General features: G+C 42.0%; 1 protein-coding gene across 1 annotated transcript in view; it reads right to left on the bottom strand.

Moving 5' to 3' along the window:
• The window catches only part of DCBLD1 (discoidin, CUB and LCCL domain containing 1), a 112,169-nt gene extending 88,112 nt beyond the window's left edge, over positions 1-24,057 (bottom strand). Inside the window, exon 1 of the mRNA XM_089652163.1 lies at positions 23,736-24,057. Within this exon, the coding sequence (XP_089508289.1) occupies positions 23,736-23,841 (106 nt within the window). The 5' untranslated portion in view covers positions 23,842-24,057. The remainder of the gene's footprint in view (positions 1-23,735) is intronic.
• Between the last annotated feature and the right edge of the window lie 625 nt (positions 24,058-24,682).

Genomic DNA, 24,682 nt, shown 5'->3' with positions numbered 1-24,682 from the left:
ACATAATAAAGCAATAAAAAAAAAAGAAAAAAAAAAGAAGAGGCAACAGAGACTTTGTTCGAAAAACTGACCAGAGTAGAATTGCTACATGTGTATATGGTACAGCCTCTATATTGGTAATGCCACAAAAAGTTTCTATAATCCAATAACCGATTTGACAGGATCAGGCAATCTACATGGCATGCGTCCAAGAGATGGCCTTTGTTGAGCATACTTATAAATCTGAACGTCTTTGGCAGCACCCAAGTGAAAAATGCCTATTCACACTCTTTGCAAGTCTGAACTTTCATTAAAGCCCTCCAATGTCAATGACGACGCATAAATGTAAATAATTTGGTCCCTTATGCAAATGCCACAGAATATGTCAGCAATATGTAAAATATTTGCATAAAATTTTAGGATGACAACTGAAACAAAAGTATCCCCCTTAGGCAGTCAACGTTATGTAGGAGTATAAATTAAGGGTCTCGAAGGCCGTATGTCAGTAAAGACAGCATGGTCCAGAGTCTTGACAATGATCCAATTTTATCTGTGCAGGACAGAGACCCTGTGACATCATTCTCTATGTCCAGGCTTTAAGTGGCCTTTGAGAAGAATGCTTCTCAGTCTGAGGACTGCTCATGACAAGGAACAAAGTTTAAGTAGGACCGCTGAGCTCACACAATCAGCTGTAATTAAAAATTCTTTCCTTGGCTAGTTTGCTGTCTTGACAGTTTGATACAATATGCCAGCACTAGAATACTATACTAGATCATAATATTTAATTATACAAACAATAAAGGTATAGCTCATAAGTGCTTAAAAAGTCTGGAGTAAGAACAACTGGCTTACAGCGATGGCATTATAACATTAAACAGATAGAAAAACCTCATAAGGACCATTGAGAGCTGCTTGCCCAGGTTAATGTAGATGTAAATCTTAAAGTATAACTAAAGGCAAAACTTTTATTTTTGGATAGAGTGGAGAGGGATTAGGACACCTGTTTATTATTGCTGTCTGTGCCCCTGTTAAAGAGATTCACCCTCTCTATTTGTTCCATTTACCATTATCATTGAGAGTAAATAAAATCCCAAATTTTGGGTTGCCCCCAGAAAAGCAATAGATGGGAAATTTTCCAACAGGGACCACTAGTTATGCTGAACTGGGGGGGGGGGGGGGTCGCCAAAGAATTCCCTTCATTTCCAAGGATTTCCTCTCGCTTCCTGTTTTGCTATGGGACAAGAAGTGAAGGGAAATTTCAACAATGGGACACAGATGGCGGAAAAAAAAATAAAAATCTGAGGGGTTATAACCCTCCATTACTCTGATATGAAAATACATATTTTGCCTGTAGTTCTACATTAAAGTGATATTAAAGGTTCATTTTTTATAAAAATAACAAACATGTTATACTTACCTGTTCTGTGCAAAGGTTTTTGCACAAAGCAGCCCCAATCCTCCTCTTCTCTGGTTCCCCTACCAGTTCTCTAGGCTCCTCCACCCTGCTGAGTCCCTCTTCCTAGGGAGGTACTTGTGCAGGGTTGCTCCCACACCTCGCTGGCTGCGGCCATAGACACAGACAGAAGGACTTTGCCGGTTGAGTCCGTAGACACAGACAGTGGGGCTATTGGAGAGTTAGGAACTACAGAATATCAGGGTGCCATGACGAGGCTCTGTAGCTTACGCATGTATTGCAAATGTGTGCTAACTAAACCCCTGTTTTTAATGCATACTGTTAGACAGGTTAATTTGGTTTGTTTGCAAGCTGGCTGGCAAGTTAGAGCTGGGAATTTTTCTCTTTTGTTGTTTGACATGCGTCACCCTTCCATGTGCTCCTTGCTGTGAAGGTCAGTCATAGACTTGGGCAGTGGCCAATTTTTGGGCTTCGCCTTGCCCCCGCTCCCTCCTCACTGGATGTGATTGACGGCAGCAGGAGCCAATGGCTCCCGCTATTGTCTCTGACCCAATGAGGAGGCACAGAGCTGAGACAGCAACCGCTCTTGTGCACATTGCTGGATCGAGAACAGGTAAGTTTAAGGGGGGGGTGGTAGATGCACTCGTACGTTTTTATTACTTAATCCATAGAATACTATGTAAAAAACATTCAACCTTTACAACCACTTTAACAGAATTACATGTAAGTTGCTAAAAGACTGTGTCAAACAAATGCCTTTTCCATAAAATACCGGTTTTTACTTTTTTTTAAATTCTCTTTATGCATCCCAGTGCGGTCGATACCCTCTGCCAATTTTACTACTAAATGATAGATAATTGTTATCTACATAATTGCCCTGGACCAGCTTCCTGATAATGAGAACAGTGGACCATGCCTGCACATAGCACTGTCAGCATGGCCACCAGTCTCCACCAGGGAACGTGCGACAGGGTGAGAACATAGGATCACAACCAGGAAGACAGAGCGTTTAGATCATTGTCACCCTATAACATGAACTGCCTAAATAAGGACCCACAAAGCAGGATCATTGGGTAGCAAAAAAAAAAAAGAACCTTAAATTACATTAAAGATCAGAATTTTTTTTAATGGGTTTAGATCTACTTTAAGTTGTCATTAAACCCAAACCTCTTTTTTTTCCTTTTAGAATAAAGGTTTTACATGAATAAATAAAAGCTGACAATTTTAATCACCCCTGTCAGTGTTGAATGGTCTCATCCATGGTAAACTGATCCATTCTGCTGGAGATCTTGACCTTCTGAAAAAAACTGCAGACTTACTGGCTGAATTACCAGATGAAAATAGAAGAAAGCAAGCCTAAAAAAGAAAGCAAATACAGCCATGACATCTAAGAATTGGTAAGGTGCAATATGATAAATGTTTGCATTTGGGTTTACCTCGGTTTTAAGCCTCTGGATGATTTACTGCTCTCTGCAAAGCACAACAGACCATTCAAACAACTCTTATAAAATCCTAATAATAATAATAATACGTATGGATCACAGAAGCTACCCATCACAAATCCTTGATGAAAAAAAAACTATAAAAAGAGATGTTTGACTATAAAGGGAAGCTCTGCGAAGCCTTTGAAGCAATTTATTAAGCTTTGTAGTATAGAGGGTTAGAACAAAAGAGAAAAGCAGGAAATCCTATGGACACCATTAGCAGACAGTGTGCTGTAACCACGCTGAGTGGGATGTTATCTCTCCAACAGTCATCAGTAAAAACAAAGCATTCCCCTGACAATTTGTGCTGAAACAGTGCAAACAGATAAAATAAAGTCTGTGTGCAGATTTCTCCACTTTATATGCATAGTCAACAGTCACAACAAAAGAAGAGATTTCCAATCAGCAGATGCTCAATTTCTTATTAGATCATTTTATTGGCCATTAACCACAAACAATTGATAATTTATTTCAATGAGAAAATACTGATAAGGTCCACCATTAATAAATTTTAATTAAAGTGTGCATATGGTTACTATAATCCAACGTATAGCTTCACTCTTCATTATCTGCCTAAGTGCAGGGTGTACCAAGGGCTGGCCATATTTGCTGTGGTGGGAAGAAAGGTGGCCACAGACGTTGTATGATAGTCTCCTGACCCGGCATCATACGGCAGTCCATTGTCTATGGGTCAACGTACAAGCCTTCTCAGAAAACAATTGATTGTGTCTGCACATGGCTTTCCCACTTTCTAGGCTTGTGTGACTAGAGCGCTCCTGTTTAGAGGAAACACAAGCTCAGAATCCATTATGGAGATCAGGGACCCCCTATCCATCTTGTATTGAACTGTATCATTGTTGTATTGTCTTCCATTATATTGTAAAGCGCTGAGCAAACTGTTGGCGTTATATAAATCCCGAAGAATAATAATATTATTATTATTATTATTATTATTAATAATAATGGAGATGTGATCCTTAATACAAATCCAAACATTCACAAACGCTATGTCCAGCTTAATGTAAACCAACATTAAAGAAATACGGGGGCTATATGGCTGACCTCCGCAAAATGCTAGTTGCCTAGCCGTTATGTGAACCTGCTGGCTTAAATACTTTCTGAGCCACTGACCTGTGACAAGTAAGCAGAACGGGAAAGTTAAGCTCATCACACATATTGACATCTGACTTTACAATCTCCTTTAGATCTACCAACAATTACATGATGCATGGGCCTGCATGGACCTGTCTGACTGAATTGGAGATTGCACAGAGAATGGACAGTAAAATGTTAATGTATATGGTGAGTTTCAAAAGCACTTATCAGCATATTTGTAACAGTTCAGTGACTCTAAAGCAATGAAGAGAAATATTTATCATGGCAGTCAGGGAACTAGCATTTCAAGATTGACAGGTCAGCATTACCAGCCTAAATGTTTCTTGCCTCATAAATTTCTATGTAGGTAATCTGTACTGAGAAAACATGGGGTCTTCCATTTTTAAAATGCTAGATGCCCGGGTTGATTAAAAGTCAACAGTTCTGAATTTCCTCTGACTTCACTATTGGCATGCTTGTTATTGGTTAATGACTGAGAAAGTACTAAGTGCTGAAACAGGCAAGCAACTAGCATTTTTAAAGATAATCAGCAATAGCACCTTCTGTATTTCTGTTAGAACTGGTATTCTTTAAAGAGAAGTGTGTGATTGCTTTTTTTTTTTTTTTTTTTTAATCATACTTACCTAGGTGGATGCAGCATCGCTCCAATGCAGCATCTGTCCCTTGCTGGCTCTAAGGCTCCATGCACACTTGCGTTTTTTTTTTTTTAAGCTAAAAAAAGCTGAATAAAAAATACTGGTAATAGCGTTTTAGGAGTGTTAGATTATATTTGCGCTTTTACAGTACATGTAGGAAAAAAAAATAGGAAAAAAAAAATGTGTTTTAGTAGCATTTAGCGTTTTTTTTTTTCTGGTGGAAAAATGATCAAACTACAAAAACATTTTTTTTTCTGGTCCTAGATGCTGAACCTCAAAAAACGGTAATAGCCTAAAGTAGTGTGCATGGACACCTAGGATAACACCATTTAGCTTCTAGGAGCATAAAAATGCCAAGAACAGCTTCTAGGAGCTTAAAATATATGCTAGTGTGCATGGAGCCTAAGGGTGAAAACACATGACTGCTGAGTTCTCACAGCCGCTCTGAGTGGAGAGCGGTGACTGAGAGGCGGATCGCTGAGCCACATGCTGCTCCAGACTCTGGGGTGGATCCTGATTTTTTGAAGTCAGGATCTTTCCCCATCCTGGACCGGCTCAATGATTATTATTATTATACAGGATTTATATAGCGCCAACAGTTTGCTCAGCGCTTTACATTATAATGGGAGACAGTACACGAGACAGCACAGTAACAATACAATACATGAGGGGTTCGAGGGCCCTGCTCCTTGGAGCTTACAATCTAGGAGGGAGGGGAGAGTGGGGAGAATGATGTCAGCTGACAGCAGGTTTCAGCCGAAAATGGGTCACAGGAGTGCAGAACAAACTGCACTCCTATGATCCACAGGAGAAGTACAGCCAAAAGAGCTTTGGCTGTACTTCTCCTTTAAGCAATGTGTCCAATCTTGTTCATTGAATGGGCTTTCTCCTAATATGCGTGTATACTTTACAAGCAATGGAAGATTGTTCCCATTTATCAGCTAAAAAAGGTAAAATAGATCCCGCAGTTCTAGAGGAGCTCTTCGTTAAAGAGCAATCAACTTTTAATGCCTATAAACACAATTGTGAATGTGATATAAATCCCAAAAAACCCAAATCACACTCTAAATTCCAATTAGAAAAAACTTTCCACCCTTGAAAGCTCAAAATTATATAGGATTATTCTAAAAAGAATCTCCCCTTCTTTAAACAAATCCCCAACTAAAATATATAAACAAACCACACACCTTAAAGGTGATACTATGTAATAATCAAAACAACAATAATCATAAAGAAGCCCAGTGTCTTAATAGTTCAAAATCATTTTCTTATAATGTTGATTGCTTCCGGTGACTCAAAAATAAAAGAAACTCAGATAGTGTATTACCATAACATTTTTTTTTCCCCCACATAATGTTATGGTAATACACTATCTGAGTTTCTTTTATTTTTGAGGTTTTCACAAAAGTCACCGGAAGCAATCAACATTAGAAGAAAATTTCAAGTTTATCACATTTATTTCTTCTTTGAATGATTTTGAACTATTAAGACACTGGACTTCTTTATGATTATTGTTGTTTTGATTATTACATAGTATCACCTTTAAGGTGTGTGGTTTGTTTATATATTTTAGTTGGGGATTTGTTTAAAGAAGGGGAGATTCTTTTTAGAATAATCCTATATAAATTTTAATGCCTATTCACAGTTGCCCTAAAAGTCACCCATAAACAGTGCATGAGAGTGCAGTTGAAATCTCAGTAATTTTATGAGATAAAGAATAGGCAAAGCAATCAAAGTTTGAAATCTGTAAACTATGCAGAAACCTTTTGCTGCTACAAGCAGGATCTCTCACCATACTGACAAAATAATCTTACCATGTGTGGCCAGTATAGGAGTAACAATGTGACAGACACAGTAACAGGATAGACAGGTGTACACAGGCAGCAATACACTAGACACAGCCTAATCAATGCTAATCAGATGAGGTGGAGGATGTTGTGCTAAATTTCTCACCTATGGATAACAATAGGACCAATTGATTAAGTGCTAGACACATGGAATAGGAAAGAGATAGGGAGGTTAGGAGAAATTAGTGCTATGCAATATTGTTTATTGTATGCTACACAATTTCATCTCCTTCCCACTGTACTCATTATTTCAACCTTCTATGGTTTCTAAACATAATACATCTTCCAATGCTTCACAAACTCTACTAAGTGCACAACTACATGACCTGTGCTTATTAACCGTTTCAATACCGTGTGATTTTACACCTTCCTGCCCAGGCCATTTTTCAGGTTTCAGTGCTCTCACACTTTGAATGACAATTGCGCGGTCATACAACATTGTACCCAAACTAAAATTTTATCATTTTCTTCACACAACTAGAGCTTTCTTTTGGTGGTATTTAATCACTGCTGGGGTTTTTATTTTTTGCTAAATTAACAAAAAAAGACCAAAAATTTTGAAAACAAAACACATTTTTCTTTGTTTCTGTTATAAAAGTTTACAAATAAATAATTGTTCTTCATAAATTTAGGCCGAGATGTATTCTGCTACATGTCTTTGGTGAAAATAACCCAAATTAGGATGTATTTTGAGTTCACAAACTATGGGATAGATCTGAATATTGATCAATCCTGAAGTACTGACAGCCAATCTAATTTCTTGAGGTCCAAGAATGTCAGAATAGTACAGATATCCCCAAATGACCCCTTTTTACAGAGTAGACAGTCCGACGTACTTCATAAGAGGCATGGCGAGTTTTTTGAAGTTGTATTTTTTTGTCATAATTTTTTGGAAAATTAAAAAATTAAAAAAATTATTTTCACTATTTTTTTTTTTACATACTGTCACCAGTGCAGTACAGCGTCTTCATATAACTGGCATGGCGGTGAACAGGGACACTGACTGGTGACAGTATGAAAAAAAAAAAATATATATATATATTTTTTTTTTTATTATATTAAATTTTTTATTACATTTTTTTAAAGATTTTTTTTCATATTTTACTATGACCAAAGTAGTACAATGTTACCATAGTAACATTGTACTACTTTGGGGAAGTGATCAGTATTTTTTTTTTTTTTACACAGTCTGCTTATAGCAAAGAATTACTTTGCTATAAGCAAGCATTTAGCTGAATGAAATCGATTCATTCAGCTTTTTTTTTTTTTTTTTTTGTGCTTAGCTGTGATTTGGTGACAGCTAATCACATGACATGTGCATGTGATTAGCTGTGACCATTCACAGCTAGGCACTAGTATACAATGGATGGCATCATGAATGAAGCCATCCATTGTATACAACTATCATGTGACCTGCTGTGATTGGTCACAGCAGGTCACATGGTACCAGCCACGGGAGCCGGTACTCGGATCTGTCATCGGCCGTGTCCGAGGTGCACGGCCGGTGACAGATCGCGCTGCTGTGCCGCTCTGCATTAGCGCAAATTGTGCATGTGCGGGAGCACTCCAAATGGCGTGCACCCAGAATACAGGAGCGCATTTGAAGCCGCCAAACGGCCATTGGCCGGGCGGCTAATGGTTAAAACTGCTGTTAAGCACGCTTTGTAGCCAATATACAGTACAAACATTAGTAAGAGTCTCTATAGAGCATCCTTTCAATTTTCAACACAGAGGAACCCTTAAAAACCTTTCCAGCCTCAGGAAACCCCTGCTAAAAATTACTATATCTAAAACTCATGTTACATTAGTGTGGCAGTCTGGTGGAAGAATGCTCCATAAGGCTGCATTAACATTTGAGCGATTTGTAGCTTGAATCTCCAAAAACACTCAAGCCTAAAAAATCAGTTGTTCTCTATGGTGCCTGTTCACACCTGATTGCACGAACAGACACCATAGAGAACAGAACTGATTTAAGTTTGAGCATTTTTGGTGGTTCAAGCTACAAATCACTCAAGTGTGAATGCATCCTAATGGCTAAACAGAGGCAGAAATTTCTCATTGTTCAAGGAACCCTCTCTGGAGGAACCCAGGTTGAAAAACTCTACTATAGAGTGAGAGAACATAGGGACCCCCCATCTAGTAACCACATCCCATTTTACATACAAAAGTAAAACTAGAACAGTTGGACTTTATTGGCACCCCAAGGAATTACATAATACTATAATAAAAGCAAAAACAAAAAAAATATTAAACAGGAAAAAAAAAAAATAAAGAAACAATATTCAACAAGTTAAAACTGTTGTGCCTTCAGTGTACATAAAGGGAAACTATATGAACACTGGTGTATCAGAGGGGCTGAGGCTGCTCTTGGAGTCGAGGCACTGAACAGAAGACCTAAACTACCAAGCGGCTCCTTCAAAGGTAACACTATATATATATATATATATATATATATATATTAATGTTATGTATGGTTTACCAATAAAGTAATCTGCACAGTTACTAATATATTTTTTTTTGGTCAGAGGTCCGAAGAATGAAAAAAAAAAAAAATCAGACTAATCAACGCTGACACCCCCTTCTGAAATTCAAGTGCCTGGCTATCATGCTGATCTATTAGGTTTAATACAATCTGGAGTGCTGAACAAGAACACAGCATCAGGCTTGAGAGTTGGCTCTCTTGCTACCTGTGGCATATTTGTTCCAGGTCAGTACTTAAGTCAGAAGATCATCATGGCAGCCAGGCAACTGATGGTTTCTTTCACAGAGATGATAGTAGTACCACAGCAGTGGAGAGGAAGTGTGAGGCAGCTGATGGTTGATGCTTTAGGGCTGCTTTCTTAGATCTCTGTACATTATATAACCAGAAGGAAGTGTAGGAGAATCCAGATCTTCTCCACTACCTCAGTTTTTGAGCCTAATCTGCCCAGAGCTAGGAAAGAAGATACCAAATGTAAGACAGGGTAGTAGTGGGATAAGCGACTGTCAATGTCCCATGAGGGACACAAAATGGTATGCAACCATGACACTGGTACTCCCCAGTAGTGCTACAAGATTTCAACTCAAAACATGCAAACTGAGTCGCAATCTTGTAGCATATGGTGTCACATTCTGTCTCTTTTCATCGTTTTTAGCACAGGGAGAATTGAAAGAACTACCCCAGTATGTAAGCACTCTGGCTCTTCAGTAGGTAATAACTGAGCAGGTCTGAACCAAGAAAGTCCCTTCTTGAATGTACAATGAGATCATCTTCCTATTCAGCACAATGTATTGGAGTTGATGAGAAGGAATGGCAGTATCTTAAGACTGCATCTCAATAGCTTCTTCATTGTAGGGAAAGGAGGTAAAAAAATATAATTTGTTAAAAAGATACATTTTTGCAGGTCTGGCTTTGAACTAAGCCTAGCCTTGCATCAAATTGTGAGATCTACTTAATCACTACTGCCTCCACCCCAATGTAAAAATGCCAAATTAAAGCTCAACACACACACACACCAAGGAGAAAAATATAAAATATACTTACCTTGGAGGAACATCATCTTCTAAGATCCGAGATACTCAACATTCCTAGGATTTCACCTGGTAAGGGTATTTTGTGTTCTCCTCACATACATTTATTAAAAGATGTAATGTGACATTTTTACATGGGTTTGGGACCCTGGTGAATAGGTGGACCTTGTATTTTGCTGGTTTTTATGTTTAAGTTCGATTATATGTCTAAGTTAGACATAACGGTTTTATTTTTTCTTCACCAGAAATGGACAACTGTTAAGCACTAATTTTTCTCAGTCCCAAAATATCCCCCGGGTCTTATTTTCTTTAAAATGTCAACGGGCTTTACTTCCTTTTCAATGTATACAATACTCTGAAACCTCAGATTGAATCTACTGTCTTGAGTAACAATGACCACAGATGGGTTAATAGAATATGATGAAAGCTCCGATATCCAGCTCATTACAGAGACAATACAGAGTTGCCATTGTATTCTAGAAAACTAATATAATTATAATTTGCAGCTTACTCTACAGATGCATGGGTTTCTGGACAGACATATTTCATGCTATAGAATAAAAGAATCAGTGACTTGGCCATCTGCCCTTTATATCAACTACTTTTGCTATGTCACAGTCTCAACATTATATGGGTTGTATGTTTTCCAGCATTTCCTAAGGTTGTATTAAGTAAACTTTCAGTCCTTCAGAAAAACATTAAATAAATAAAATCAGAAGGAGGGCATCATTATACTGTAGATTTGGGCCCTAGATTAATTATATTCATTTTGCTAAAGCAGTGTGTATGAAACAATTACTATACATATATATTCACATACATGCACACATACAGAGACACTCACTGGCCATTTCATTAGATACACCTGTTCAATTGCTTGGTAAGACACATTGCTAATCAGCCAATCATTTGCAACTTAATGCATTTAGGCATCTAGACATGGTGAAGACGATTTGCTGAAGTTCAAACTGAGCATCAGAATGGGGAAGGAAGGGAATTTTGGCGACTTTGAATATGGCATGGTTGTTGGTTCCAAACGGGCTGGTCTGAGTATTTAAAAAACTGCTGATCTACTGGGATCATGCACAACCATCTCTAGGGTTTACAGAGAATGGTCTGAAAAAAAGATGATAAAAAGGCAACAGTAACTCAAATAACCAGTCGTTACAACTAAGGTATGCAGAATACCATCTCTGAATGCACATGTCGAACCTTGAAGCAGATGGGATACAGCAGCAGAAGACCACACCGGGTACCACTCCTGTCAGCTAAGAACAGGTAACGGAGGCTACAATTTGCACAGGCTCACCAAAATTGGATAACACAAGATTGAAAAAATGTTGCCTGCTCTGATGAATTTAGATTTTAGCTGCAATATTCAGATGGTAGGGTCAGAATTTGGTGTAAACAACATGAAAGCATGGATCTATTCTGCATTGTATCAACGGTTCAGGCTGGTGGTATAATGGAGTGCAGGATATTTTATTGGCACACTTTGGGCCCCTTCGTACCAACTGAGCATCGCTCCTGACCATGTCCATCCCTTTATGACTACAGTGTACCCATCTTTTGATGGCTACTTCCAGGAAAATAATGCACCATGTCACAAATCATCTCAAACTGGTATCTTGAACATGACAATGAGTTCACTGCACTCCAATGGCCTCCACAGTCACCAGATCTAAATCTAATAGAGCACCTTTGGGATGTGGTGGAACTGGAGATTTGTATCTTGGATGTGCAGCCGACAAATCCGCAGCAACTGCGTGATGCTATCATGTACATATGGAAAATAATCTCTGAGGAATGTTTCCAACACCTTGTTGAATCTATGCCATGAAGAATAAGAGAGTATGTATATATATATATATATATATATATATATATATATATTAGCAGCACAGTGGCTAAACGGTTAGCACTTGCAGTACTAGGGTTGTTGGTTCGATTCCCAAGCACGGCACCACCTGCCTGGAGTTTGTATGTTCTCCCTGTGCCTGGTGAGTTTCCTCAGACTACTCCGGTTTCCTCGCACACTCCAAAGACATGCTGGTAAGTTAATTGGCTTCTGTCTAAATTGGCCTTAATATGTGTATGTATGAAAGTTAGGGACCTTAGATTGTACACCCCTTGAGGGTTAGAGACTGATGTGAATGTACAATATACATATAAAGCGCTGCGTAAATTGACAGCGCTGTATAAGTACCTGAAATACTCACACACACTTTCATCCTTTCTTGCATTTCATGCTACTAATAAGATCCTGCAGCCACTTCCTAGCTACATCACCTCCAGCGATGACTGCAAGACATTTCCTGATGTTAACAAAAGTTTAATTGGTGTTGAAATGGCCAATCCTGGGCTACCATATTAAAATGCCTCCTACCTTTTGATCCCCTCTATCGCGCCTATGGGTTACCTCCAATGATATAAGCAACTCTGTTGAATTTTCCTTATTCACACACTACCTTTTGAATGTCTGGGGAAAATTGGTCTCTAAATTCCCAATCTCTGCATGTCCTCTCCCCATGACACCCCTTAAAAAAAAACAAAAAAAAAAAAACTCACCTTCAGTTGGAGAACATACCTTCCATTCATGGGATTGGTGCACCCACCAAAGACTAAAATAAATACTGTAAATTCTCAGGCAGTAACACAATTCTGTTTGGTCTTAAAGTGTTACTAAACCCAGACCAGAAAAATCAGTCTGTATAGGCAGTAAAGCATGCTTGTTATACTCACTGTGGAACCTAAGGGGTTAATCCTCTGCATTCTGTAAAAATGTTGTATGATCCGATCCTGTCTTCTCTGATCCTCCTCTTCTTCCAGTGTCTCTTAAATATCTCCTGATAGAATGGAGGCTCAGGAGCAAGCTGCACATGCTCAATTTGGTGAGTATTGCTAGGGAGTTTTTTTTTTTTCTTGGGAGAGAGCATGTGATCAGCACAGGGCCAATCAGCACTCTACAGGCAGAGGTCAGTGGTTTTGCATCCTCCTACAGGAGGATGAAAACTTCTCCTACACGCTTTAACATTGTGCTCTGCTGGACACTGATAGAAGTCATAATACTGCTCTGTTGATGAGAAAGTGTATTTAGCAGTTTGTATTTACTGAAATAATTACATTTCCATGTTGTGTGTACTGCGGGAAACCAGATATAGTGAATGCAGAGTCCTGGGTTTAGTAACACTTTAAAACTGGCAAGGTATTTTGCCCACATAATGTGGGTATGGCTATAAAATGACGGCATTTTTAAATGCATGGAGTCATCACGCATCCTTCTCTATTGTCTCCGTTGTGATCTCCCAGCTTCAATAAGGTGTATAAAACCAGCTGGACAACAGACCATGTTGTCTGATATCCTACATGACTTCTTCCATAGTAGATATTTTACTTATTCCACTATTACAGCTTTCTCCCCAAAGTTAAGCAATAGAAAGTTTTACAAGCGCTTCGATCCAATAATATATACGAGGTCTCACGCACAATAAAAAATAGACTTTACCAAATCTGAATTACTCTGATAAGAATGGTTTACCAGTTAAGAGGCAATCCTTATCTGGCTCCCGCACTCAGTAAGCTAGTCATTTTAATATTTTTCCTCCAAATTTACATGACACCGTTTGGAAGTATTTTCCCACGTTAATTATGTATTTCATAATAGACTTTCCGTGATCTAGAGAAACGTGTCTTTTAATGTCAGACATATAACTTGTCTGGAAAGTAAGTCAGACAACAGCTAATAAATTTGTAATCTAAGACTATGACAGAGCAATTACTAATTCATCAATAAAACTTATAGAACTGTACCTGGATGCTACATGAATAGTATGTTGACACCGTCAACACCATCACCTGATGAATATGCTAAAGTATACGTCATATCTCCGAAACCAAGAAATCAACTGAATGAATACCTGTCGAGTAAGAAATATGGGGAGCAACAAGCTCTCAGTTAATGAAAGTCAGAGTTTGTTACATATTTTCTTGGTATACATTGAGCTGGCCGTACCTCTTATACATTAAGCTGGCCGTACCTGGCTCAGTTTATCTTTTATTCAGCCCAAAGGCTTAATGAAAAAAACTGAACAGATTCCCACATCCACACATTAACCCCTGGTTCACATATATGCGGCCGTGTGGGCCACGTTTTGCACAGGCACGAGAGCCCATTCATTTGGATGGACTCCCGTGCCACACAGGAAGGAAGTCCCTGCACTTCTTTTAAAAATGCAGCCCGCACGGGAACCTCAGTTCCCGGTACAGTTTTGTTTTCCAGTGCGGGCGACATGCCATTAGAACTAATGGCACCTGCCCGCGGTTCCACATTTCTCTGTGCGGGTGGTGGCGGCTGCACAGATTTTTGTGCGGATCCGCAGCAGCACCACCCGCACAGATGTGAACCTAGGGTCAAGGTGGAAATGGGAATCCTCCTCACTGTCATTGCATTCTGACAGTGGAGGAACCATCTGGACTCCTCAGTTGTCAGAATACACTGATAAGCACAGCAGAACTGATAAAATTAACATTTTCCAGCAAGACCATTCATGAGCAGAAGACCAGTAGATTGAATGCTCTCAAACAGGACTGGCCATAGATTGATCAAAATCCATCCGGTTCCTGCTGAACCAGCTGAATTTGTGATCCATATATGACCAGCTTAAGAGCACTGGAATTAAAACAGTGGCCTAATGTCTAGACAGTTAGCATTCTCAGAAGGATAAACCAGCAGTGTAGTCTATATACAGTATTTGCCCCATGACCACACTTCCATTAAATACAACAGAAGAATATAGGTTACCTGCTCACCTGTTACAGTTACTTAAATTAATTTCTTCTAGGTTCAACTTAATTTTTGTACACCAATATATGAGACATGGTGGTTGAACATATTGGCAATAGTAAAATATATGAAGTTAGATGACAGTAATGCACATCCTCTGGAATTCATAAAGACTGGCGCAGGCAGATTTTGCGAAAGTGTCTCTTGTGCATTCTAAAAGTGATGTTGAATGCGCCAAATTCATGTACCTGTCTAGAATTTGTACTTGAATTTGGTTCATGCTATACCACTTTTAGAATGCATGAGAGACACTTTGGCAAAATTTGTCTGACCCTAGGTTCACACCTAAGCATTTTCCACAGCGTTTTGCATTTTGCAGAAACGCACTACAGTCCATGTAACATAATTTGCTATGGGACGCGTTCACATCTCCACGTTTTCAGCAAGTGTGTTTTTTGGAAAGGGTCAGGGAATATTTTTAAAAGCAAAAAGTTGCGTTTTTGGTTCTATAGACTTCAAAGGAAATGCTGCAGCGTTTTTGATGCACTTTAAATCTGCCTAGCAACAAGAACAAAAATAACAAAAAAGCAAGACGCATCAAAAACACAGTAAAAACTTGTCAAAATCACATGTGCAAAAACGCAATGCGGAAACTGATCAAACACAAACCGCATAAGTGTAAACCTAGCCTGAGCCAGTTTTTCTCTCTGTATGGTAAAAGAGTTGGTCTTAATTAGCTCCACTTTTACATATTGTGTATTCAATGCGACACAATGTAAAAATGGAGCATTTTAGAATCTGAATCTGAATTTGGTGCATGAGTCGCTGTCAGAACCAAAAGTGTCACAAATGCTTCCTGAATTTGGCACAATACCTTAACCAGACGGATTACTACCAGAAGGGTGGCACAGAAACTATATTAAATTCCCCCCATGAAGTTCTAATTCTACCCTGGTCCATATGATCTTACCTTTGTCTTGGGACACTATCCAGTTCACTGATGGCCTTACACACTTTAATTGTATTATCCGATCAACAAGCGATTTGATAAAAACGATTAAATCAACAAACAACTGAATAGAACCAACTTCCTCTCTGGCAGATTTAGGTTTGATTTAGATCAGCTCTGATCAAGATGAGTTGATCAGCCAGGGCAGAAAATAATCAACTGACTGATCAGCAGCACTGAAATGCTTAAGTCATGAATTAGATTGTATTTTGATTGATCAACGACTGCATTTTGAAAACAAAGATGCAATGGTAACTTATGGATGTAACTTGAGTTCAGATGTTTTATCTATCAGCCAAAATCCACTTTCAAGTTTGTGGCATATCGATAAAATGCGTTGTCAACTATAGATCAATTATTCCCATCAGGAGAGCTTGATCAGAAAAGAAATTGATCTGTTGCCAAAGAGTTTACAGCCACCATAAGGCTAGACCTACAGGGTATTTTCAGTAGTTCAATCATAGCCAAGCGTAGATATGATTGAACAACTGGCTCCTTATAGAGTAAACTACACACGCAGCAAGTTATCATACACAGTGCTCCAATTGCATGCAAATGATTGCTACTGCATGCTACTTGTGTAGCTTACACCACAGGGAGCCATTTGTTCAAGCTATGTAGTGATCTACTGCTACTCCTAATGATTTAGTAACTTGACTAAACTATTTTAAATCGCCTGTGAAATTCTAACTTTTGCAAATAGCTTTTAAAGTGCAATCGGTTAAAGACTGTAGCGATCAATCGCACAAACCTCCTCTCACCTGACTTTTCTTGTGATTGTGGGTTGCAGGAATTGTGCAGAATCAACAGTAATTGCAGGACAAGTCAATGGCAAGGTGGTTTGTGTGAATGATTGCAGCAATCTGTCACTAGTCTGGCCTGTGTAGTTAAGGCTACAGTGACAGCTAGAGATAATCCCAAGGTATGATTTACATACATGGCTTCACTTGGCAATCTGACCATGTGAGAGGTACAAACATTCACAAAATATCTCAGGACTCCTGCGCTGCAAGAGTAATAAAACGGCGTGGGAAGTTTTTGTCCAATGCCTTTATTCGCAGCAGATAACCTGGCACCACAGTTTACAGGTCATACATTGGTAAATTTTTGTTTGTGCAGAAAATCTCGCCAGAACATTTCATAATGTCTACTGTTTTGATGAAAATGTTCTATTCTGATCATCCAATATTTTATGCTACTGCAGCTGATAACTATCAATTGACCTCTATTAGAAAATCAAGCAAACATTCCAAAAAAATTCTACCCCTGTATGGCCATAAAAAAAAAAATAATAAAAAAAAAATCTTTTAAGGATCACTCACAAACAAGCCATGTCCAATAATTTTTGAAGCGGAAACAACAGAAGAATGATCCTGCAGCTAGTTTATCTGTGTATGATCATCTCCCACCTAAAATAAGCAGTCCCGGTCCAGTGATGAGATTTTGTCCATTGCTGGTGCATTGTTCCCTGGTGACAGTGCTTAGCATCGCAGTCTGTTCATGTATAGTCAGCACTTGCACTTTTAACTATTGGCTGAGTACCTAAACACACTGCACTCCTTACAATGTAATTGTACAATCTAGGTGATCCATGTTATACTTTACAAAAACCAGAACACAATACAACGCTAAACAAAATCAGATACCATATGAAACGCATTCACACCTTGAAAAATGTGTTCATTCATTCATTATATTGTGTAATACTAAAAGGAGTTACCAGGAGGCGAGGTTCTCTACTATAAAAGTTGATTGCTTTCTATAAATAAGTATCTCAGGTGTATGAGGAAATTTGTGACGTGATCTGTAATGAATGAATATTTTACTATATTAAACTCACTTATTCAAGTCAATGACTGATTGGATCCTACAAAAAGCACTAGTATGTGCCTTGGTAACAATCATTTTGGTTAAAATGGTACCTGTACCTTTTTAATTGTGCTGCACCATGCAATCTATTGAGTTTCCCAAAAACCAAACTAATGTATCAAAACACAATATTTCTGTTTACAATAGAAGATTATATTTAAAAAATGTGAGGTTTTCTAATGTAAACAATTTCTTTAAATTCCATATCAAAAAACATGGGTAGATAATGACTTGTACGCTGTCCATAATACAAACATGCTGAAGCTGGTAGAGAACCCACATTTCATTATGTATATATTACGGACGGACAAGTGTAGACACATCTAGAGCTATTCATCAATATTTTCAGCCATTTTCTCCACAAGATAATATTAGGAAAAATATTATTTAGTTATGTCAATCGTGGGGGAAGGTTGCCTGAAAGTTGTGTCAATCGTGGGGGAAGGTTGCGTGAAAGTTGGGAAAATCGTGGGGGAAGGTTGCGTGAAAGTTGGAAAAATCGTGGGGGAAGGTTGCGTGAAAGTTGGGAAAATCGTGGGGGAAGGTTGCGTGAAAGTTGGGAAAATCGTGGGGGAAGGTTGCGTGAAAGTTGGGAAAATCGTGGGGGAAGGTTGCGTGAAAGTTGGGAAAATCGTGGGGGAAGGTTGCGTGAAAGTTGGGAAAATCGTGGGGGAAGGTTGCGTGAAAGTTGGGAAAATCGTGGGGGAAGGTTGCGTGAAAGTTGGGAAAATCGTGGGGGAAGGTTGCGTGAAAGTTGGGAAAATCGTGGGGGAAGGTTGCGTGAAAGTTGGGAAAATCGTGGGGGAAGGTTGCGTGAAAGTTGGGAAAATCGTGGGGGAAGGTTGCGTGAAAATTGGGAAAATCGTGGGGGGGGGGGGAGGTTGCGTGAAAGTTGGGAAAATCGTGGGGGGGGGGGGAGGTTGCGTGAAAGTTGGGAAAATCGTGGGGGGGGGAGGTTGCGTGAAAGTTGGGAAAATCGTGGGGGGGGGAGGTTGCGTGAAAGTTGGGAAAATCGTGGGGGAAGGTTGCGTGAAAGTTGGGAAAATCGTGGGGGAAGGTTGCGTGAAAATTGGGAAAATCGTGGGGGAAGGTTGCGTGAAAGTTGGGAAAATCGTGGGGGGGGAGGTTGCGTGAAAGTTGGGAAAATCGTGGGGGGGGGGGAGGTTGCGTGAAAGTTGGGAAAATCGTGGGGGGGGGGAGGTTGCGTGAAAGTTGGGAAAATCGTGGGGGGGGGGGAGGTTGCGTGAAAGTTGGGAAAATCGTGGGGGAAGGTTGCGTGAAAGTTGGGAAAATCGTGGGGGGGGGAGGTTGCGTGAAAGTTGGGAAAATCGTGGGGGAAGGTTGCGTGAAAGTTGGGAAAATCGTGGGGGAAGGTTGCGTGAAAGTTGGGAAAATCGTGGGGGAAGGTTGCGTGAAAGTTGGGAAAATCGTGGGGGAAGGTTGCGTGAAAGTTGGGAAAATCGTGGGGGAAGGTTGCGTGAAAGTTGGGAAAATCGTGGGGGAAGGTTGCGTGAAAGTTGGGAAAATCGTGGGGGAAGGTTGCGTGAAAATTGGGAAAATCGTGGGGGGAGGGAGGTTGCGTGAAAGTTGGGAAAATCGTGGGGGGGGGGGAGGTTGCGTGAAAGTTGGGAAAATCGTGGGGGAAGGTTGCGTGAAAGTTGGGAAAATCGTGGGGGGGGGAGGTTGCGTGAAAGTTGGGAAAATCGTGGGGGAAGGTTGCGTGAAAGTTGGGAAAATCGTGGGGGAAGGTTGCGTGAAAATTGGGAAAATCGTGGGGGGAGGTTGCGTGAAAGTTGGGAAAATCGTGGGGGGGGAGGTTGCGTGAAAGTTGGGAAAATCGTGGGGGGGGGGGGAGGTTGCGTGAAAGTTGGGAAAATCGTGGGGGGGGGGGGGGGAGGTTGCGTGAAAGTTGGGAAAATCGTGGGGGGGGGGGGGGGAGGTTGCGTGAAAGTTGGGAAAATCGTGGGGGGGGGGGAGGTTGCGTGAAAGTTGGGAAAATCGTGGGGGAAGGTTGCGTGAAAGTTGGGAAAATCGTGGGGGGGGGGAGGTTGCGTGAAAGTTGGGAAAATCGTGGGGGGGGGAAGGTTGTGTGAAAGTTGGGAAAATCGTGGGGGGGGGAAGGTTGTGTGAAAGTTGGGAAAATCGTGGGGGGGGGGAGGTTGCGTGAAAGTTGGGAAAATCGTGGGGGGGGGGTTGCGTGAAAGTTGGGAAAATCGTGGGGGGGGGGGAAGGTTGTGTGAAAGTTGGGAAAATCGTGGGGGGGGGGGAAGGTTGTGTGAAAGTTGGGAAAATCGTGGGGGGGGGGGGGAAGGTTGCGTGAAAGTTGGGAAAATCGTGGGGGGGGGGGAAGGTTGTGTGAAAGTTGGGAAAATTGTGGGGGGGGGAGATTGCGTGAAAGTTGGGAAAATCGTGGGGGGGAAGGTTGCGTGAAAGTTGGGAAAATCTTGGGGGGGAAGGTTGCGTGAAAGTTGGGAAAATCTTGGGGGGGAAGGTTGCGTGAAAGTTGGGAAAATCTTGGGGGGGGGGAAGGTTGCGTGAAAGTTGGGAAAATCTTGGGGGGGAAGGTTGCGTGAAAGTTGGGAAAATCTTGGGGGGGGGATGGTTGCGTGAAAGTTGGGAAAATCTTGGGGGGGGGGTTGCGTGAAAGTTGGGAAATTCTTGGGGGGGGGGGGAAGGTTGCGTGAAAGTTGGGAAAATCTTGGGGGGGGGGAAGGTTGCGTGAAAGTTGGGAAAATCTTGGGGGGGGGGGGAAGATTGCGTGAAAGTTAGGAAAATCTTGGGGGGGGGGGGGGAAGGTTGCATGAAATTTGGGAAAATCCTGGGTGAAGGGTGCGTGAAAGTTGGGAAACTCCTAGGTGAAGGTTGCGTGAAAGTTGGAAAAATACTGGGTGAAGGGTGCGTGAAAGTTGGAAAAATACTGGGTGAAGGTTGCGTGAAAGTTGGGTAAATCTTGGGTGAAGTTGTGCCTTGGTAACAATCATTTTGGTTAAAATGGTACCTGTACCTTTTTAATTGTGCTGCACCATGCAATCTATTGAGTTTCCCAAAAACCAAACTAATGTATCAAAACACAATATTTCTGTTTACAATAGAAGATTATATTTAAAAAATGTGAGGTTTTCTAATGTAAACAATTTCTTTAAATTCCATATCAAAAAACATGGGTAGATAATGACTTGTACGCTGTCCATAATACAAACATGCTGAAGCTGGTAGAGAACCCACATTTTATTATGTATATATTACGGACGGACAAGTGTAGACACATCTAGAGCTATTCATCAATATTTTCAGCCATTTTCTCCACAAGATAATATTAGGAAAAATATTATTTAGTTATGTCAATCGTGGGGGAAGGTTGCCTGAAAGTTGTGTCAATCGTGGGGGAAGGTTGCGTGAAAGTTGGGAAAATCGTGGGGGAAGGTTGCGTGAAAGTTGGAAAAATCGTGGGGGAAGGTTGCGTGAAAGTTGGGAAAATCGTGGGGGAAGGTTGCGTGAAAGTTGGGAAAATCGTGGGGGAAGGTTGCGTGAAAGTTGGGAAAATCGTGGGGGAAGGTTGCGTGAAAGTTGGGAAAATCGTGGGGGAAGGTTGCGTGAAAGTTGGGAAAATCGTGGGGGAAGGTTGCGTGAAAGTTGGGAAAATCGTGGGGGAAGGTTGCGTGAAAGTTGGGAAAATCGTGGGGGAAGGTTGCGTGAAAGTTGGGAAAATCGTGGGGGAAGGTTGCGTGAAAGTTGGGAAAATCGTGGGGGAAGGTTGCGTGAAAGTTGGGAAAATCGTGGGGGAAGGTTGCGTGAAAATTGGGAAAATCGTGGGGGGGGGGGGGGGAGGTTGCGTGAAAGTTGGGAAAATCGTGGGGGGGGGGGAGGTTGCGTGAAAGTTGGGAAAATCGTGGGGGGGGGAGGTTGCGTGAAAGTTGGGAAAATCGTGGGGGGGGGAGGTTGCGTGAAAGTTGGGAAAATCGTGGGGGAAGGTTGCGTGAAAGTTGGGAAAATCGTGGGGGAAGGTTGCGTGAAAATTGGGAAAATCGTGGGGGAAGGTTGCGTGAAAGTTGGGAAAATCGTGGGGGGGGAGGTTGCGTGAAAGTTGGGAAAATCGTGGGGGGGGGGAGGTTGCGTGAAAGTTGGGAAAATCGTGGGGGGGGGGGGGGAGGTTGCGTGAAAGTTGGGAAAATCGTGGGGGAAGGTTGCGTGAAAGTTGGGAAAATCGTGGGGGGGGGAGGTTGCGTGAAAGTTGGGAAAATCGTGGGGGAAGGTTGCGTGAAAGTTGGGAAAATCGTGGGGGAAGGTTGCGTGAAAGTTGGGAAAATCGTGGGGGAAGGTTGCGTGAAAGTTGGGAAAATCGTGGGGGAAGGTTGCGTGAAAGTTGGGAAAATCGTGGGGGAAGGTTGCGTGAAAATTGGGAAAATCGTGGGGGGGGGAGGTTGCGTGAAAGTTGGGAAAATCGTGGGGGGGGGGGGGAGGTTGCGTGAAAGTTGGGAAAATCGTGGGGGAAGGTTGCGTGAAAGTTGGGAAAATCGTGGGGGGGGGGGAGGTTGCGTGAAAGTTGGGAAAATCGTGGGGGAAGGTTGCGTGAAAGTTGGGAAAATCGTGGGGGAAGGTTGCGTGAAAATTGGGAAAATCGTGGGGGAAGGTTGCGTGAAAGTTGGGAAAATCGTGGGGGGGGAGGTTGCGTGAAAGTTGGGAAAATCGTGGGGGGGGGAGGTTGCGTGAAAGTTGGGAAAATCGTGGGGGGGGGGGAGGTTGCGTGAAAGTTGGGAAAATCGTGGGGGGGGGGGAGGTTGCGTGAAAGTTGGGAAAATCGTGGGGGGGGGGAGGTTGCGTGAAAGTTGGGAAAATCGTGGGGGAAGGTTGCGTGAAAGTTGGGAAAATCGTGGGGGGGGGGGGAGGTTGCGTGAAAGTTGGGAAAATCGTGGGGGGGGGGGAAGGTTGTGTGAAAGTTGGGAAAATCGTGGGGGGGGGAAGGTTGTGTGAAAGTTGGGAAAATCGTGGGGGGGGGAGGTTGCGTGAAAGTTGGGAAAATCGTGGGGGGGGGGTTGCGTGAAAGTTGGGAAAATCGTGGGGGGGGGGGAAGGTTGTGTGAAAGTTGGGAAAATCGTGGGGGGGGGGAAGGTTGTGTGAAAGTTGGGAAAATCGTGGGGGGGGAGAAGGTTGCGTGAAAGTTGGGAAAATCGTGGGGGGGGGGAAGGTTGTGTGAAAGTTGGGAAAATCGTGGGGGGGGGAGATTGCGTGAAAGTTGGGAAAATCGTGGGGGGGAAGGTTGCGTGAAAGTTGGGAAAATCTTGGGGGGGAAAGGTTGCGTGAAAGTTGGGAAAATCTTGGGGGGGAAGGTTGCATGAAAGTTGGGAAAATCTTGGGGGGGAAGGTTGCGTGAAAGTTGGGAAAATCTTGGGGGGGGGAAGGTTGCGTGAAAGTTGGGAAAATCTTGGGGGGGGATGGTTGCGTGAAAGTTGGGAAAATCTTGGGGGGGGGGTTGCGTGAAAGTTGGGAAATTCTTGGGGGGGGGGGAAAGGTTGCGTGAAAGTTGGGAAATTCTTGGGGGGGGGGGGAAGGTTGCGTGAAAGTTGGGAAAATCTTGGGGGGGGGAAGGTTGCGTGAAAGTTGGGAAAATCTTGGGGGGGGGGAAGATTGCGTGAAAGTTAGGAAAATCTTGGGGGGGGGGGGGAAGGTTGCATGAAATTTGGGAAAATCCTGGGTGAAGGGTGCGTGAAAGTTGGGAAACTCCTAGGTGAAGGTTGCGTGAAAGTTGGAAAAATACTGGGTGAAGGGTGCGTGAAAGTTGGGTAAATCTTGGGTGAAGTTAAAGGAATATTAGGCATAGTGTCCCCTGAGAAATAAATATGTAACAATCTTAGAAATCTTGGTTGAAGGTACATAAAAGTTGGGTAAAGGATAGGTGAATCTGGGGTGAAGGCTGCATAAAAGTTGGGTGAATGCTGCATTAAAGGTAGGTGACTGTTGAATTTTTGATGACCATTTGGTGAATCCTGGTTAAAACATTGATAAACGGAGTCGGACCCACTATTGCTCAGATATGTTCCTTCCACCCATCCACTATCCCCCCCTCATGTCATTATTGGGTGCCAACTTACCCAGAGTCTCAGCCCGCAGCGGTGTCGGCATGGTGAGTGCAGAGAGCAGTGCGGTAAGTAGTACAGCTCCAGGTTGTGTCCAGCCCCGAGCTCCGATCTGAGCCATGTCTCCGATAAGTGACCACTCTCCGGGAAAGTTCTCCGCTGGCTGTCACTAGAAGCAGGATATCCTCTCCAGACAGGGAACCCCCGACTCTCCATACAGAGAGACGATGAATACACGCCGAGCTTCCCGAGCTGGATACGAGAGGAGCACATAGACACAGCACGGTCCTCCTGTCTGGACGATCTCTCCTGCCCGGCCGGCTCACAGACTCCACTACTCCGCCTGATCCCGGGGAGGGGAAGGGGGAGGCTTCAACGCTGAGCACAGCAGCGACTCCTGCTGGTGGCTCTGGGGAATAGTCAGGCAGGGTATTCATGTGAGATAACACACTGATACAGGGAATGGGAGAGAGCAGAAGAAGAGAGATCGGTCATCTGCTTGTCTTCTGATAATAGTCATAGACTGTACTCAGGTGAAAGTGGAGCCAGAACGTTTGTAGTTTTAAGTAAAACTGAAGGCAAAACGTTTTTTAATTTATTTTGGATAGTAAGGGAGGGTTATAACCCCTGTGAGGTTTTTATCACCGTTTGTTCTGTTCTTGTTCTGAGGACAACCCAAAGTTGGGGATTTTTTTTCACTTTGATTCTCAATGATAACAGTAAATGTGACATTTAGAGAGGGTGAATCTCCCTAATTATGACGCAGACAACAATTAAAATCTTACAGGGGTTCTAATTTCTCTTCTCCCCATCCAAAACTGAAAAAAAGGTTTTGCCTTTTTGCCTAGTAAAGTGATACCCTTTATTAGAAATACATTCTTCTGTCAGTTATGGCTGCAATCTTTCTTGGTCTACCTAACCTTGGCTTGGTATCAAGAGATCCCCAAACTTTCCACTTCTTA

The sequence above is a fragment of the Staurois parvus genome, unplaced genomic scaffold, assembly GCF_062004578.1.
Source record: "Staurois parvus isolate SC_StPar_1 unplaced genomic scaffold, SC_StPar_1.0 ptg000672l, whole genome shotgun sequence".
In the NCBI taxonomy this organism is placed as follows: domain Eukaryota; kingdom Metazoa; phylum Chordata; class Amphibia; order Anura; family Ranidae; genus Staurois; species Staurois parvus.
The sequence above is the reverse complement of the archived record's forward strand: the minus strand, read 5'-3'. Positions and strand labels throughout refer to the sequence as shown.